The sequence below is a fragment of the Astatotilapia calliptera genome, chromosome 12, assembly GCF_900246225.1.
Source record: "Astatotilapia calliptera chromosome 12, fAstCal1.2, whole genome shotgun sequence".
In the NCBI taxonomy this organism is placed as follows: Eukaryota; Metazoa; Chordata; class Actinopteri; order Cichliformes; family Cichlidae; genus Astatotilapia; species Astatotilapia calliptera.
The window spans coordinates 2,864,817-2,882,716 of record NC_039313.1 but is presented as its reverse complement, the minus strand read 5'-3'; the positions used below and the strand labels follow the sequence as shown (position 1 = coordinate 2,882,716).

Sequence of the window (17,900 nt, the reverse complement as noted above, 5' to 3'; positions counted from 1 at the left end):
GCTTTTTGTTATATATATATATATATATATATATATATATATATATATATATATATATATATATATATATATATATATATATATATATATATATATATATATATATATATATATATATTTTTTTTTTTTTTTTCCCCCAGACATTTTGACCCTGATTTAAAAAGATGTGATATTGGTATTTATCATAAAATTGCACTATTCATCTGTCACGGTGTGCCCATTCAAGTATAAGTTAAATATGAAACTCTGTAAATTACCCCGTATTTTTGTTTCCTGTTTCCACTTTGAATTTTTTCTTTTCAATCGTTATTTTTGCTCAGGCAGTATTTTAGACGGAAGCGGGTCCTCGCTCTGTGCATTTTGAAACCGTCGCGGTGAGAAGACACCTAGCAAAATAGCCGGGGAGAGGAGGAGGAGGTGGGAATGGTACAATTAAAATTATATATTAATATATCATTGATGTACAGTTGACTGGGGTACATGTTTACGGTTATATGCAATGTAAAACCAGAAAAAAATGTGCGTTTAACGTTCGTATCAGTTTTTATTATCACTAACCGGTAGCTCGAGTGGTTAGCTTCTTGGCTTGCCAGCTGGCTAATGACTGCTAGCATGGCTGACAATCTCAGCTTCCTGAAATGAATCGCATACCTAATGTCACTCTAATCTAATTTTCATATTTAACGATCATTCGTGCAGTTGATCGTTTCAGTTATTTGAATACCTTCGCCATGCCCTGCGTTTGTTTTACCCGATAAGTGATCAGTTTGGCCTGCGTACATGGCTTTGTGCTAACACAAAATATTTACCATTTTCTTTATACCAGTTTTACATTTCAGATTCTTCATTGTTTTTGTATTTTTCTTATTCACTGTAAAATAGTATGTCTGTTATTAACTACAAAAATCGGCGCTAGGTTATCGTTTCCTTGAATTAGTCACGTCTACTAAGGCACAGCATGATGCTATATTAAAGGCTAGCAGAAAGTACGTAAATATGAGGACGGTGTATTTTTAACTGTAGACCAGCAGCCATGTCCCGATAAAGGCTCTTGTCACCAACATGCACAAAATATTTGACATGTTACGTTGAGTATTATTATTAACAAATGTAGAAACATACGGTATTTAAAACAATAAACTAGTGATGTAGAGAGAGTTCAGCAGTGATGTTATTTAAACCCATGTCACATCCAGTGTAAGGTGTCATCTAAATGATCTTTAACCACAACAGTAGCATATTTTAAGAGAAAGAAATGTTTAAAAAATCGATTTGTGATTGGCTGCTGTCACTTTCAAGTGAGCTAGTTGTAAATTTTCCTATAGTCCTAAACGCATCGTGCGCCCTCCCTTAAATTTGAACATGCGCAGAACGTGTTGTAAACAATGAGACTCTTCCAGACCGTCTCCAGCTTTGTGTCTGTCCAACAGTTGATCTGTGCAAAACTAAACGGTTTCCCATAGCTCTCCGTACATTCAATAAAAAATGTTCCTTGGTAAGTAAAGAGACACATTTGTGACTAAAATTTTTTTTTATCAGCATCATCACTGCGAACACGTATCACATTTATTACGTTACAGCCTGAAAACCCACCTCGAATGACATACTTGGGCGTGACAGCGTGCGAATGAACATACTAATATTGTTATTATGCACTTACTTTAATGCAGATTTATATTGGTCAGTATTCCAGCCCCATCTACATTCCTTCCGAGCAGCGTCTCTTGTGCTAGCTTTGTCAGGCAAACTCCCGGCTTTTAAAGCTGACTTGCTGGTTAGCAGGCTAGCTAGTAGATGCTAGTCCAACACTGGTCTCGGTGGTTCTGTTGAGGCATAATATGCTACGTTAAAATAAGCATTTAGACCATCAGTACCACCGGGTGTTTTTCTGTCATATTAATTAAAAAATTCATTGAGGCTGTTGAAGACACATACTCATGCTTATTAAATGTAAATGATTATCTTTTTGCTACTGAAAGGGGGGGGGGTGTCAGTGATGGTAGTATCGGTGTGTTACATTTTAAAACTTTGGACTGACTGTTGGAGTATATTAAATTATACATGGCATTTAGCTATTGTGCACGCAGTAATTAGAGACTGTTTAATTGCACACGTGTGGAATGCAGTGGAAAATGTTGACATACTAGTCTAAGCTTGATTTAGACATCCATCAACTTTTAGTTTAAGTACTACTTATTTTTATGAGTAATGATAAAACTATAGTGTATAGGAAGTTGTTTATCAATAGCTGCTGTTTGTAAATGCTGAAGTTTGTGCTGTGTTACAGGGAGCTGAAGCATGGAGGCGGCTCTGAGCAGGTTGAGGGGGCTAAGTGCCGATGAACTGTCCGAGGAGTTTGCCCGGGCAAACGTCAAGTGTGGACCCATTACACCCACCACCCGTGCCACCTATGAGAGGAAATTAGCCCGTATCCTGGCTGGACCAGAGAGCAGTACCACTGAAACAGACAGCAGCTCTTCAGCTGGTGCCTTGAACATTGTGGTGGATCATGCCAAATCTCTGTCATGTGCCACCTCGGCTGTTGTGCCCACAACCTCTGGAGCAAGCAGCAGCTCCTCAAAGGCTGCCAATGAAGAGTTGGACTTTGGCTACGGTGTGGGTCTCAACCCTCCAGAGGAAGAAGAAATATCAGAAAATACAAACTCAAACAGCTCTGCTGAGGGCAGTAACTTGCAGTCCAAAGTGGAAACTCCTTCAAAGCCAGCACAAGTGTCCCCAACCCTTTATTATGGAGTGTGTCCACTTTGGGAGGATGTCTTGGCAAGAAATGGTAAGAGAAACTCAGCTTCTTACTTTTTTAGAGTCCATTAGATATCATGTTTAATTTTGGTATGAAGAATTACTTGCCAAGTGTTGTTGACTTTGGAAATTGTAGAAACAATACTTTGAAACAATTTAGCATTACTTCACGCAGTTTAAAAACATGGTACAACACGCTGTTTTTGCCCCACCTGTTTGCGTTTCAAGTAGTGTAGAGGAACTGAGCCCTGCCACCAGTAAGACGATGGCAGGAATGAAGCAAATGAGTCCATTTTATAAACCCCAAAAAATCGGAACTATAGCGACAGCTTCTATCCTAGTACAAGTTATTTTGGAGCAGCTTTGCTCTCTTTTCACCATCCTTCACCTGTCTTTACTGTTATTGACACTAGCTGTGGAGATGCTCCCAGCTGCTGGATGACTAGTTAGCATTATTTTGCATGCATTTGTTAGTCTAATTTTAGAAATGTAGTTATTACTGTTTATGTTTCCTAGACTGTGTGACATGATATTTGTCCTTTTAAGACGGTGAACTTTGGAGTAACAATTGTTGGAATTATTGTCTTGTAATAACTTATATTAGTCATATGACTAGCATATTATCACAATGGCTTTAATTCAGTGGCTCTAACAACAGAATTGCAGTAACTGTTTAGGATTACAGGCAGCTGTCACTATGAGATCCAAACAGATACTGATGCAAGTGAAGGAGGCTATCATTTGGCTGAAAACTAAAATAAACCTATCCTATCAGACTGATTGCAAAAATGTAAGAAATGGCCAAATAAACAATTGTGTTTGTTCTTGAAAATAAATAGATGCACTGTCCAGTTTAGCAACTCCAAATGACTTGAAAAATCACAGAAGACAACTAAAGCAAATGTTAAGAAAGACTGGAAAAAAAGGGGGGTTAGGAAATTTCACACCAAGTCAACAAATTCAAAAATCTCAAGTAGGTAAGTGCATAACTGTCAGGGTCTACAATCGAGAGACGTCTTCATGAATTGAAATACAGAGTGTTTATAACGAGACACAAACCATGCTCAGTTACTCAGTTCCACTCAGGATGAAGAAACCTAAAACAGACCACAAACTCCTAAAAGATTCTTCGGACACAAACAAAAATAAAATGTACTAGAATGATGGGAAGAGGAAAATATGAAGAAGGAAAGAGAACATTTATGATCTGAAAGATCTCATCTGTTGAATATGGTGCAGTAAATATTATGGCATGGGCATCATGTGACTGCTCATAGTGTACAGGGTTATAATCTCCAAAACTGATTTAACCACCCAAAGCCCTGTTTCTCAAGGCAAAGAAAAGGGATATTCTACAGTGTTTGTCAAATAGCCTTTTAAGTTGTTGAAAATGAGGAGCTAAGTATAAAAATGCATGTAATTCCAACAGTTAATGTAATAATGTTGTTAAACCGCTTGAATTAAAGCTAAAAATCTGTGCTTCACTAAATAAAAACAATTTATATTGGATTGAAGCATTTAAATTTGCAGTGTTGTTACAAAAAGTACTTCAAAGGCAAAGAACAGAAGAAATGTCTCAGAAATATGGTTTATCCAATAATAATCAGATAATTAAGATATTTTTTTATTTATATATTTATTTATATATATATATATATATATATATTTGTTTAGTGGACAAACATTTTCTTTTCTTGGCAGTGAGCAGTCAGGCAGTAGGACAGCCTGACCTCTCTGGGGCAATGATCTAAATTCACTTTGAGCTTCCATAAAAATCAGTGCTGTTAATGTTAATCAGAGAAGGCAGGCTTTTTTTGCAGTTGCAGAAGCAGTGGCACTTACGTGGCTGACAAGACAGACAGGGCAAAAAATGTGGAAAAAAACCCAGCCACCGGTTAGGCCACTGTAAAACACAACAATTAAGGAAAAACGGAGTACCAAATAAAAGAATTAAAATGGTTTTTGTGTTTTTCTGCAGAGGGAGCACATGTGTACTCAGATAAGAAAGATGCCCTTCAAGCTGTAAAGACGATGAAGGGAGCCCGTTTTAAAGCCTTTTCCAACCGTGAGGATGCTGAGAAGTTTGCTAAGGGGATCTGTGATTACTTTCCCTCTCCCAGCAAGTCGGTCTGTGTATCTCCTGTCAAACCAGGCCTGCCCATTAGTAAAGGTAAGTACATGAAATGATTTAGGCTTTGCTTCTAAAAGAGCTTCACAGTATTTTTTTTGTGTATTTTTATTCAATTGAATTAGTTTTTATTTTCTCATCTTGTGTTAGTTTATTGCCTGATAAAGCAGTGCACCGTTATCAGTCAAAATTGTTATCGCTTTTAAGTGAAGTGGCATCTGTGAGCTGATCGCTGTATTTATTACAGTGTGAATATAGAGGTGCAGCATAGTTCAAAGATTTCACAGTTTGCTGATGTATCTGACATGTTAAAAGGCACAAGCGGATAAAAAGACTACAGATCGAGCTAGAATCCGAGCCATTGTGCAAGGCACTCCTGAAAAATTCTTCACTGCAGTGACCAGCTTCGTCTCTTTCTCCCTTCCACCCCAGACAACGTGGAGGTCGATACCATCAACCGGGAGCGTGCCAACAGTTTTAAGAGCCCGCGCTCCCAGGACCTGACGGCCAAACTAAGGAAAGCTGTGGAGAAGGGCGATGAGACGGCCTTCAGCGAACTGGTCTGGGGCAATCCACGCTATCTCATTGGCTCAGGAGATAATCCCACTATTGTTCAGGTGGGAACATGTAGTGAATACTTTTGGTATATTCGGACTGTTTATAACGCTGACTGAAAGTTGCATGGTATTTAGCATCTTAAGATAGCACAGAGATGCCGCCACAATCTCTGGAAAGTCTTTGCTATTAATAGAGTAGCATGGCCTGACTTGCCATTTGTTGATACATACATATTTTGACTCTATCAGCGCCAGCCTTTCAGTTACTGTGTGTGTGTGTGTCAAGCTTGTAGCTCCTGAGACAAAAACAAAAGTGAATTTACCTGCTGGATGTGCTGAAATGGAATTTTTGCATCAAAGTAATTCATGTGTTTGTTTTACATTTAAAAGTACTTTAAAAATTGGGATTTAAAGTGTTCATAGTTGATGCTAGTATATTATAAATAACTGTTTGTTTATTAAGCTGCAGGTATTCAAATAAAATCAGTGGCATGTTGTTAATCCCTGATTAATCCCAAAGTCAGATTCTGATTTTTAGAAAAAAACGTGCAGTTTCTGTTAACTGGAGATTAAAAAGGATTCCTGACCCATTCAGTCGTTCCTCTGTGGTTTGTTATGTTCAGGAGGGCTGCCGGTACAATGTAATGCACGTGGCAGCCAAGGAAAACCAGGCAGGGATTGCTCAGCTGCTGCTGGACACCTTGGAAAACCCAGAGTTTATGCGCCTCATGTACCCAGATGACCAGGAAGTCATGCTGCAGAAACGAATCCGCTACATTGTAGACCTTTACCTCAACACTCCAGATAAAGCTGTCAGTTCTTTCACACTCCCAATTGAACCTGAATAGATTCATTTTAAATAATAATATGAACAGAGCCCAGTAACTTTATTATTTTGTTTTTCCCCCACTGTAGGGCTTTGAAACACCGCTCCACTTTGCCTGTAAGTTTGGGTGTCCAGATGTGGTCAATGTCCTGTGCTCGCATCCTGACATTGATAAGAACCGTGAGAATAAGGATGGCCAGACGCCTAGGGATGTAAGTGCTTACATTTCGAACCATTATTTAAACGAGCAGCACACACAGATGCACACACATGGAGCATGGATTAAACCACAGGAGTGACCGTGAATGTGTACGCATTTATATGAGTGCTGTCTAGCAAATACAGTCTCTCTCAGTGCAATCCTCGCAGTAGTTGTTCAGGGAGGCGCAGTTATGCCCACACAGGTTTTTAAGCTGTGACCTCTAAGCTTGCTTTTTGAATTCCTTTGGCAGCAATCACTCACTGAACATTGTAAGCTAAACTTAGATGAGCAAATTCTTTCCTCACTTGATCCAGCAACAGCTGTACATAAATGTCTGTTCACGCATCATTATTTTGTTTCCCTCTTTCCCACAGCTTATATGCAGCAGAAAGAATAAAAGTCCAGAAGTGAAACAGAAGATAAGTGACTACCTGGAGGGTAAGGGATTAGCACATTTCTTACAAATTAAGTTTGTTCTCCTTGGGCTGGTTCAACACACAGCATGTGACATCTTAGTTTTTTGTTTTTTTTAAATCTGTCCTTTTAATATTTGTAAAATTGGAGCTGTTAAGTGTCGGTCATAATAGTCTTGTGAGCTTGAAAAAAGAGCCCTGGATGTCTTTAGGTTTGAGAGGTGAAACGTATTTACAAAACTAAAGAAATCCAGTTACTTTTTTCAAGCTCTCGAGACTGCATGTGTTAGTGTTACTGAGCGGGTATACTCATGAATAAACTGCAACAAGTTTGTTTTGCAAATCATGACAAGTTTTTGTTCAGTCCGGTGAGAGTTGAAGGCATCTGGTGTGCAGCGTCAGAGCATTTGGCACGGCGTTCTGCATACTGTATTTCTTTATACCATTTGGTATGCGCACACTGCCAACGCCATATGCAGCAGCCACATGACAACACATAAACTTAGATTTTGTTTTGACGTACTCTGCCAGCTTAAGGTTCGACTCCCACCGCTTCCACCTTTGACGATATGTAAATGTTGTCATGAGTTATGTTGTCATGCTGACTTTGAGTCTCTGTTGTTTCACAGACCGTTGCTATATCCCTTTGCTGAGAGCAACTGACAATACCTCCCAGCCCATCATTGGTGCTCCATGGTCACCTGAGTCCTCAGAAAGTCTCTCGCTAATCCAGCGACACACAAGAAGCCCCAAGGATCCCATGATGGCTGTCACTGCCTTTGCTGGCCCCCTAAACCCCTCTAAAGCAAGTTTAAAAACAACAACAACAAAAAAACCTGCTTATCAGTGTTTATGAAGGCCGTAATAATTTTTTTTTTTTAAAACACATATTGTCTTCCACTGTAGGCAGATGATTTTCGCCGGTTCTGGAAGACGCCACCCAGAGACCGGGCAGAACTTTACCACCACATACTTAAGTCTGATCCTGACAGAGGGGCGGAGAGAGTAGGCAGGTACGTCCAAAACCTAAGTCTTATTTTATTTTCAGTAACTTTCTCAGGAATATCTGTGTCCGCTGTGATGCACAGATATCATCATCTGGATGATTAGCTAAACCACAGTAGGATACAGTTTTTAATCCATCCCATCCATCCATCCATCCATCTTCATCCGCTTTGTCCGGGGCCGGGTCGCGGGGGCAGCAGCCTAAGCAAAGAGGCCCAGACCTCCCTCTCCCCAGCCACCTCCTCCAGCTTATCCGGGGGAACACCAAGGCGTTCCCAGGCCAGCCGAGAGATATAATCTCTCCAGCGTGTCCTGGGTCTGCCCCGGGGCCTCCTCCCGGTGGGACATGCCTGGAACACCTCACCCAGGAGGCGCCCAGGAGGCATCCTTGTCAGATGCCCGAACCACCTCAGCTAACTCCTTTCGATGTGGAGCAGCAGCTGCTCTACTCTGAGCCCCTCCCGGATGGCCGAACTTCTCACCCTATCTCTAAGGGAGAGGCCAGCCACCCTTCGGAGGAAGCTCATTTCTGCCGCTTGTATCCGCGATCTTGTTCTTTCGGTCACTACCCACAGCTCGTGGCCATAGATGAGGGTAGGGACGTAGATCGACCGGTAAATTGAGAGCTTCGCTTTTACACTCAGCTCCCTCTTCACCACGACGGACTGGTGCAGCGTCCGCATTACTGCAGCTGCAGCCCCAATCCGTCTGTCGATCTCCGGCTCCCTTCTCCCATCACTTGCGAACAAGACCCCGAGATACTTGAACTCCTCCACTTGGGGCAGGAACTCATCCCCGACCCGGAGTGGGCACTCCACCCTTTTCCGGCTGAGAATCATGGCCTCAGATTTGGAGGTGCTGATCCTCATTCCCGCTGCTTCACACTCGGCTGCGAACCGTTCCAGTGCGAGCTGGAGGCCCTCACCCGATGAAGCCAACAGAACCACATCATCTGCAAAAATCAGAGATGAGATTCTGAGGCCACCAAAGCGAAAGCCCTCCGCCACTTGGCTGCGCCTAGAAATCCTGTCCATAAAAATTATGAACAGAACCGGAGACAAAGGGCAGCCCTGGCGGAGCCCATCACCCACCGGGAACGAGTCCGACTTATTGCCGGCAATGCGAACCAAGCTCTTGCAACGGTTGTATAGGGATCGAATGGCCCGTAGCAATGGGCCAGACACCCCATATTCCCGCAACACCTCCCACAGGACACCCCGAGAGACACGGTCGAATGCCTTCTCCAAGTCCACAAAACACATGTAGACTGGTTGGGCAAACTCCCATGCACCCTCAAGTATCCTGGAGAGGATAAAGAGCTGGTCCAGTGTTCCACGACCAGGACGAAAACCGCATTGTTCCTCCTGTATCCGAGGTTCGACTAGCGGACGAACTCTCCTTTCCAGCACCCTGGCATAGACTTTCCCAGGGAGGCTGAGGAGTGTGATCCCCCTGTAGTTGGAACACACCCTCCGGTCCCCCTTCTTAAAGATGGGGACCACCACCCCGGTCTGCCAGTCCACAGGTACTGCCCCTGATCTCCACGCAACATTGTAGAGGCGTGTCAACCAGGACAGCCCTACAACGTCCAGAGCCTTCAGGAACTCGGGGCGGACCTCATCAACACCAGGGGCTCTGCCACCAAGGAGTTGTTTAACTGCACAGGCTAACCAAGCCCGATAGGCCTCCTTCTTCAGCCTGGTGGCTCCCTTCACCTCTGGTGTCCACCAAAAACTGTCAACCAAATGGTGGACAGTTTTTAATGTTTTGTTTAATGTTTAAAATGTTTTGTATTCCATATACCACTGAGAATAGAACAGCCCATTATGTAACTATGTGAAGGTCGACTTATGCATTAACCTTCCCCGTCAATAATTGGAATAATCAGCTCTTCAAATTACCAAAATAATATTTAGCAGTTTATTACTATTATTCTGCTATAATGGTGGATACTCATAATAATCATGGCTAAAGTTTTAGTTAATGAGGTCTGGGTTTGTTTGGGGTTTTCCCCCTGACTCTTGGCTCTCTAAAATATTGGAGAGGATATCCTTATTATGATAATTTCAGGTTTCTTCCTGTTAAAAGGGAGTTTTTCCCCTTCCCACTGTTGCCATGTGCTTGCTCATAGCTCATCTGATTGATGGGGTTTACTTACTATTATTGGAAGGTATTTATGTTACAATATAAAGCGCCTTGAGGTAACTGTTATTGTGATTTGGTGTGATATAAATAAAACTGAATTGAATAGATCTGGCTGTGAGCAACAAAGTCCACCTCCTGTTCAAATGAATTTGTAAAGGAAAATCATAACAAAGCTGGCTTAAAGGTAAGGAGAAGCTCATTTTAGAGAGCGGATGACCTGAGTGACTGAATCAAAGTCCAGTTTAAGATAATTGAGGACTAGTTTTGTGTTTTTTGGAAACATGCACAGCTTCTTTTTTTAAAGTCCAACAGTAGAAATATAAATCGAAATTAATGTAATGGGTTAATTTTGATTATGCATCCTTTTAACCCACGCAGATCAGCTTCAACATTAGCCACAATCATGGGGAACCAATAAATAAACAAATATCTTTGTTATTTAAATGAATCTACGTCTTGCCTACAGAGACCTAGCTCATGAGATGGGACACCCCTGGGCGGAATATTGGGACTTCCTGGATAGTTTTGTGGATCTGTCATCTGGTGAGGGGCTCCGCAAGCTGGACGATTACCTGAGCAAGAAGGATTTCAGTTCACGGACTCATGAGGGGGCCGGCGAGAATGAAACCAGCAACAGGTTTAAAACCCCCTCTCCAGGTACAAAGTGCTTTGTATTTGAGAAGTATGGGTTGCTGAGATGGACTGTGCACATTTCTGATCACATCCTGATTTAATGTGTTAATTTTTAGTGATGTAGCGTAATCAGTGTGTTTCTCAAGTATAGCCTCTTGTTATATTAAATGGTCTTTGCAAAGTTTCATACCTCGTTTTTTTGCCCTAAAGCAAAGTGCACCACTCTTTAGTTTACAGTTTTTTGTTACTCATTCTTCGCTGATTGCAGGGAAGCCCAAAAAGTTCTGCAACTCTATTTCTGTTGGTGCCTTCCTGGACGAGGGTGACGATATCAGCCTTGAGGAGATGAAGAACCGGCAGAACGCAGCACTCACCAGCATCACCTCCTGTGCTGCATCCAAGGACGTCCTGAAAGGAGCTGTGGGTGGCCGCGAGTTCCACATCGCGCTCCGCCACCACGGGGCCGACCTGATCGAGACTGCTGCCGAGCAGGACCTGCTGTGCTGCTGCAAAGACGGCCTCCTGTCGCCTGGTGTAGTCTGTAAAAACGGGGTGTGCTCCTCCTCCAGAGATAGGACTCACAATGGAGACAAGGTGTCCCCACGCACCTCCCCATCCTCTTCCTGCATGCTGTCGCCTATTTCCAATCTCATGGTGGAGTTTGAGCGCATGTCTCTGCAGGAGCCACCAGACAGTCCCACCAGCTGCAGAGAGAGAAGGAGCAGTGGTGGGAACCGTCATAGGGAGGCTCGGGACTATAACTCCTCCTCAGCCACAGACCTGAGCTCTGGGCTGAACCTCCTGTCTCTCAGTCACAGCGGTCAAGATGGTGAGACTGTGGATGGGCCAGGCTGGAGAACAGAGGGAGCAGGTAAAGAAGAGAGGCACAGCAGCGGCAGCTCAGAGGAGTACTTTGAAGCAGAGGAGAGTCTGGAGATGCTGGGTAGGACTAGGGGGTCAGTGTCAGGGTTGCGCAATTTCTGCGCTAGGTCCAAGTCATGGGACCACGGGGGCAGGGACTTAAGCAGCTCAGGATCCTCTGGGTCCTCTTATAAGTCCTTAGAGAACTCCCATGAGTTCTTACCCAGGACCCCACCACATGTCAGAAGAGGACTTTTTATTGATGGGTGAGTCGCACTTGCTTTCACTGCAGAGGATTCAGTTTATAGCAGACAAATAGAAAATGTTCCTGAGAATCTTTAAGTTTGGTATTGTAAATAAAATTAAATATGAGACTATGTGGAAAAGAAACTGAACTACATGAAGCATTTGTGAATATTTCTGTGATAATCCAGAGAAGTACTGTGTAACACACTCTGAGCTAGATGCTGTTAGTGGGATGTGACAGGCAGACGGTACAATTAGGAGCAGTCTGATGATCCCCAACTGAGCTGAAGTGATAAGTAGCTGATTAATCGTCTGTCTTTTTTACAGTGATTCTCCAACCAAACTGGACAGAGCGGTCCTGTCAGCAATAGAGGGCACAGACATCGATCCTCAGAAGTATCCGAGTATTCATAAGTGGAAGAGCACAGTGAAGTCATACTCTGCCTCAGATATGCAGAGGTTAGTAAGCTTGGCTGGCATATCAATGCAGGGTTTCCACCAGTGTTTTACAGGCTGTGTGTGTGTTTGATGGCAGTTGTAGGCAGACTTAAAAAGAATAATGAACCAGGTGAATGTCAACAGCTAACATAATTATATCTGTTCTGCTGCTATCTGTCAACTTATGTCCATTAATCATGGATTACAGTAGGCTAGGTCCTGCTTGGCTAATCTACATAAACTGTGAATTGGTGCTTTCTTGCTTGTGTTGGCTGGGAAGTATGCCCTTTTGTTTTTTCCCCCCTCTTTTTCTCCACAGTGTGCAGAGATGCAGCTAGGCTAGCACAGCTCCATTGTTTTCCTCTGTCGTACAGTTAGCATTATAGCTAGTTAAATTTCCTGTTATTTGTATGCTTATTTCACGTGTGGGTGTGATCCTGCTGGCTTCAAAGGTTTCAGTACCAGGTGATGATGATGATGATGATGATGATGATGATGATGATGATGATGATGATGATGATGATAATACTTTTTCATGTCTTTAATCAGCACTAAAGGTCAGTTTAGTGCAGTAGTTGCTGAAATGGGAACTGAGAACCAGTTCTGTGTAATATGTGTAATGCACATTTTTTTTGAGTAACAACCCCAACACTGATCACAACAAAGAGGGGAGACGCCTCCAACATGCACAAACATTTGACCACACAGAATGCGGTTAATTTGCACAAATGTTATGTCTTTGATATGCAGCTTAGCAAATGTGGTGACTCTCAAAATGTAGCCAAGGAGAATCAATAGAGAATTGATGAGAAATCAAATCAATAAGAGATACTGATAATAGAATCGAAATTGCTAAATTCTTATCAGTTCCCGTCCCTTGCATTTGCTTTTATTATCTTGCTTTTCATTACTGTTTAAGCTTAAAAACTGGCTCTGCACACAGCTTAGAAGCTGTTATTTTTATTTTACATTTTACATCATGACAGAGGGCATCCACAGAAACATTGGTGGAAAAAAGAGAAATCAGTACTGAAATCTACAAGACTGACATTTAAACTACTGTACATTCAGATCTTACAGATTCTGGCATGTAAATGAACTGGTGTTTTCTACAGGGAGTGCAGAATTATTAGGCAAGTTGTGTTTTTGAGGAATAATTTTATTATTGAACAACAACCATGTTCTCAATGAACCCAAAAAACTCATTAATATCAAAGCTGAATGTTTGTGGAAGTAGTTTTTAGTTTGTTTTTAGTTTGAGCTATTTTAGGGGGATATCTGTGTGTGCAGGTGACTATTACTGTGCAGAATTATTAGGCAACTTAACAAAAAACAAATATATACCCATTTCAATTATTTATTTTTACCAGTCAAACCAATATAACATCTCCACATTCACAAATATACATTTCTGACATTCAAAAACAAAACAAAAACAAATCAGCGACCAATATAGCCACCTTTCTTTGCAAGGACACTCAAAAGCCTGCCATCCATGGATTCTGTCAGTGTTTTGATCTGTTCACCATCAACATTGCGTGCAGCAGCAACCACAGCCTCCCAGACACTGTTCAGAGAGGTGTACTGTTTTCCCTCCTTGTAAATCTCACATTTGATGATGGACCACAGGTTCTCAATGGGGTTCAGATCAGGTGAACAAGGAGGCCATGTCATTAGTTTTTCTTCTTTTATACCCTTTCTTGCAGCCACGCTGTGGAGTACTTGGACGCGTGTGATGGAGCATTGTCCTGCATGAAAATCATGTTTTTCTTGAAGGATGCAGACTTCTTCCTGTACCACTGCTTGAAGAAGGTGTCTTCCAGAAACTGGCAGTAGGACTGGGAGTTGAGCTTGACTCCATCCTCAACCCGAAAAGGCCCCACAAGCTCATCTTTGATGATACCAACCCAAACCAGTACTCCACCTCCACCTTGCTGGCGTCTGAGTCGGACTGGAGCTCTCTGCCCTTTACCAATCCAGCCACGGGCCCATCCATCTGGCCCATCAAGACTCACTCTCATTTCATCAGTCCATAAAACCTTAGAAAAACCAGTCTTGAGATATTTCTTGGCCCAGTCTTGACGTTTCAGCTTGTGTGTCTTGTTCAGTGGTGGTCGTCTTTCAGCCTTTCTTACCTTGGCCATGTCTCTGAGTATTGCACACCTTGTGCTTTTGGGCACTCCAGTGATGTTGCAGCTCTGAAATATGGCCAAACTGGTGGCAAGTGGCATCTTGGCAGCTGCACGCTTGACTTTTCTCAGTTCATGGGCAGTTATTTTGCGCCTTGGTTTTTCCACACGCTTCTTGCGACCCTGTTGACTATTTTGAATGAAACGCTTGATTGTTCGATGATCACGCTTCAGAAGCTTTGCAATTTTGAGACTGCTGCATCCCTCTGCAAGATATCTCACTATTTTTGACTTTTCTGAGCCTGTCAAGTCCTTCTTTTGACCCATTTTGCCAAAGGAAAGGACGTTGCCTAATAATTATGCACACCTGATATAGGGTGTTGATGTCATTAGACCACACCCCTTCTCATTACAGAGATGCACATCACCTAATATGCTTAATTGGTAGTAGGCTTTCGAGCCTATACAGCTTGGAGTAAGACAACATGCATGAAGAGGATGATGTGGACAAAATACTCATTTGCCTAATAATTCTGCACTCCCTGTATTAATTTGAACACGGCACATTCACAGAGGACTTCCCTCTATACCGAAGTGCTTTCTCACAGTCATATTCTCACTCAAATGGATGTATAACTTGGGGCTCACCATCTTGCACGCTGAGTCGGGGATTGATCAACCCACTCTCCAACCTGAGCCACCCAAAGAATGTGCTCTTTGCCCTTTAAATCATGTATTAACTCAAAATCAAGAGTCCAAATACACCTCTTTAAATCCAGGGTGCAGAGATAAAGGCAACTATTAAACACGCACCCACGCAGGGTAGTCTCAGGTAGTGGTGTGCGGATTGATACTAAAATATCGATTCCTCTGATACCAGCCATTTATGGTCTAGAATCAATTCTCATATTAAAATATCGATATTTTAGTAATTTGGGGTAAATTTGTAGTTTATCATTAACAGGAACACAGTGGAAAGAAACTATATAATTTGGATTGTCTACATTGGAAGGAACTACTTCCTCTTCCGCCTTTCATAGTCATGTGCGAAATACAGCTGAATAAATGTGTCCAGCTCCTTGGCGTGCGCACTCACAACAATGGCTGAGCGTAAATGGAGTCATCCATGGACACGTTTTACCTCCACAAACAGCCGAGACGCGGTTTGCGATACATGTGGCAAGACAGTGAGGTGTTGTGGCAACACCACTAACCTCCTCAAACACCTCAGAGTAAATCATATGACAGAATATGACGAGTGTATGTTGAGGCGAACTGAAGAGGAGGAGAGGGACGGGTGCTGCTAGGGCGAGACAGACGTCTCTCATTGAGTCCTTTAGTGCTGCAGGCAGGCAAGATGCTCAAATAGCCACAACTTCAGGTTTTTTATTTTTATAAGATAATTCTGCATTATTAAATGATAACAAGTAGTCTGATATCCCATAATCATTATGAAGCTATAATTTGAGACACAGTAAAAGATACAATAAATAAAATAAGTTTTTGTACAAAGTATCGGATCAGTATCCTCGATACCATCCTGGATTTTACTTGGTATGGGATCGGAAAGGAAATGAGTGGTATCGCACATCACTAGTCTCAGGCCAGTCCCCCAAATAATATGCTTTATATTTACCATTAAATTTATTCTAAAACACTGATTATTGTGTTGATCTGTATTGTGTAGCTGGCCTAGCCCTGCAGTGGTAAAACCACGACTCAGGATGCAGCATCAGACTCCCGGCTCTCCTATCAGCGGCCTGATGTCCCCCACCGGCCGCTTCAGCCCCGCTCGGCACGCTGCCTCACCGGACTTCAGCCCCAGCCGGTACAGCCCTGCCAACATTAGCTACATTCAGCGCCTCAAGCACTTGAACGAGCCGTCAGTTTAACTGCACCCACCTCCTGCGCTACAATGCAGCCATACCCTCTCCAAGCCCTGCCTTCTCTCACACACCCGAATCCAGCTGTACAGAGCTGGCTACACCAGAGCTCAGAAACCACAAACCTAACAGAAATATGCACAAAGTGTCTGGAAGATTTGTATTAATGATGTATGGTACGACTCCTACGTAACACAGGAATTCTCATCACAGTTAGGTTGTGATGTCAACTCCAGACTTTAAAAGGTAAAAAACAAAACAAACCTTGCTAATTTATGTACTGTATGGGTGTGGACCATGTTGAATTGACGGTAACGTTATTTGTGGCAAGTGTGAAGCACCTTTATCATAGCCTGACTCAACTTTTATGAATATTGTGAACACAAGCCACACCCCCCAAAGTTAGTTGATCACTAAAACTTTAGTGAGGGATCCTAAAAGGATTGTCACTGAAGATGTTCTTAAAAAAAATTAAAATGTCAATATTTTAAAAATTATTTTTTGTATGTTGGTCAGTAGCACAAAATTTAAATGTTTTTATTAATGGTGTTAAAACAGACTGCCATTTCCTATGTTCTTTTTTCCCCCCTCAGTTCAGGAATTGCCTTAATTTTCTGAAGTGATGGACCAGCTCTCTGTCAGTTTGGACACATTTCCTCTAGCTCATACATGAAATGTATGGAAAATAAAGCAACTGAGATCTTCCATGTTTTTATTTTGTCCTTCAATAAATTCATACAATTTCCATCTTTTCTCGGTAGTTCCTGGACATATCTGGACTTTTTCTTTCTGTCGCTGTTGGCGGCCTTAGAGACTGTGCAATTTTTTTTCTTTATCTTTTTTCTGGAGTATCTTTTATGGGCAAACATCTCCTACAATGTATGAATGACAAAACACACCCATCAGTATAGTATTATTTCAGATTTGGCTAGTGCCTGGTGTTGCGATCACTTTAAAGCTGTGTGAAGTGATTTGTAACCACTAGGGGGCGAGAAAGACTCAAAGTAACTTGATAGGGTTTCTATGTCCTGTTACGACTGTCTTGTTAATGAAACTGCCTTATGATACAGAGAATACAGATTAGTTGAGAGCTGCTTAAAATATGAAGTTGATTAGCAGAACATGCGACCCTCATGATAGAATTTGATTTTAACAAAGTGCTAAGTAGAGCTTTGAGGCCCAAAATTTCAGTAATCCCTCAGGTGGTAAAACTGACTTCAAGTAAACTTGTGTAGATAACGGCAAGTTCTTGCTGTCCTCTAAAAACCTGCTGTATCCAGTCTGTATTGTAGGGATAACATCACTGCTGGGTGAGGGCTTATCAGCTGTGTCTAGGACTAAAAAGCCAATTATCCTGAATATTCAGATGGCCACTCGCATTTAAAGAATGTATTTTTTGTGTGAACTATACCTTTATCCGAGAGCACAAACTACTTCAGTGCGAAGATTGTGTCGTCATCCTCGTGTTCTCAGATGACAACAGATCTAATTCTGGTTTCTGAATGTGGAACTTTGCAAAAATGTACCTTAAAAAAACTTAACATGCTTCTTGTGCTTTTAGCATTCTGTGCTTTATTAAAACTTAACTTTCATGGTGAATTCTTTCTGTATGTCTAGACCTCATTTGCTTTCAATTAATCAATAAAAAACCCTCACTCTTACTTTACTGTTAAT

The 17,900-nt window shown here is 42.0% G+C and overlaps 1 protein-coding gene across 3 annotated transcripts; it reads left to right on the top strand.

The window, feature by feature from the left end:
- The first annotated feature begins 336 nt into the window (after positions 1-336).
- ankle2 (ankyrin repeat and LEM domain containing 2) lies at positions 337-17,887 on the top strand. 3 transcript variants are annotated; one of them, XM_026187951.1, is made up of 13 exons: positions 337-417; positions 2,288-2,791; positions 4,739-4,930; positions 5,321-5,505; positions 6,069-6,257; positions 6,361-6,483; positions 6,848-6,911; positions 7,516-7,691; positions 7,793-7,899; positions 10,503-10,693; positions 10,938-11,796; positions 12,104-12,235; positions 16,031-17,887. In XM_026187951.1, the coding sequence occupies exons 2-13, from the start codon at positions 2,299-2,301 to the stop codon at positions 16,233-16,235; spliced, it is 2,916 nt and encodes a 971-aa protein (XP_026043736.1). In that variant the 5' UTR covers positions 337-417; positions 2,288-2,298; the 3' UTR covers positions 16,236-17,887. The 3 variants fall into 3 exon arrangements, with proteins under 3 accessions (XP_026043736.1, XP_026043733.1, XP_026043734.1); XM_026187948.1 differs by having other exon boundaries at positions 339-426; XM_026187949.1 differs by lacking the exon at positions 337-417 and adding an exon at positions 1,366-1,495.
- Positions 17,888-17,900: the final 13 nt, after the last annotated feature.

Bases quoted from the DNA above. Each gene is read 5' to 3' on its own strand.
- ankle2 (XM_026187951.1), top strand. From the start codon at position 2,299: ATGGAGGCGGCTCTGAGCAGGTTGAGGGGGCTAAGTGCCGATGAACTG. The intron at 4,931-5,320 runs GTAAGTACATGA...CTTCCACCCCAG, and splicing joins AGGCCTGCCCATTAGTAAAG to ACAACGTGGAGGTCGATACC. The intron at 7,692-7,792 runs GCAAGTTTAAAA...CTTCCACTGTAG, and splicing joins GCCCCCTAAACCCCTCTAAA to GCAGATGATTTTCGCCGGTT.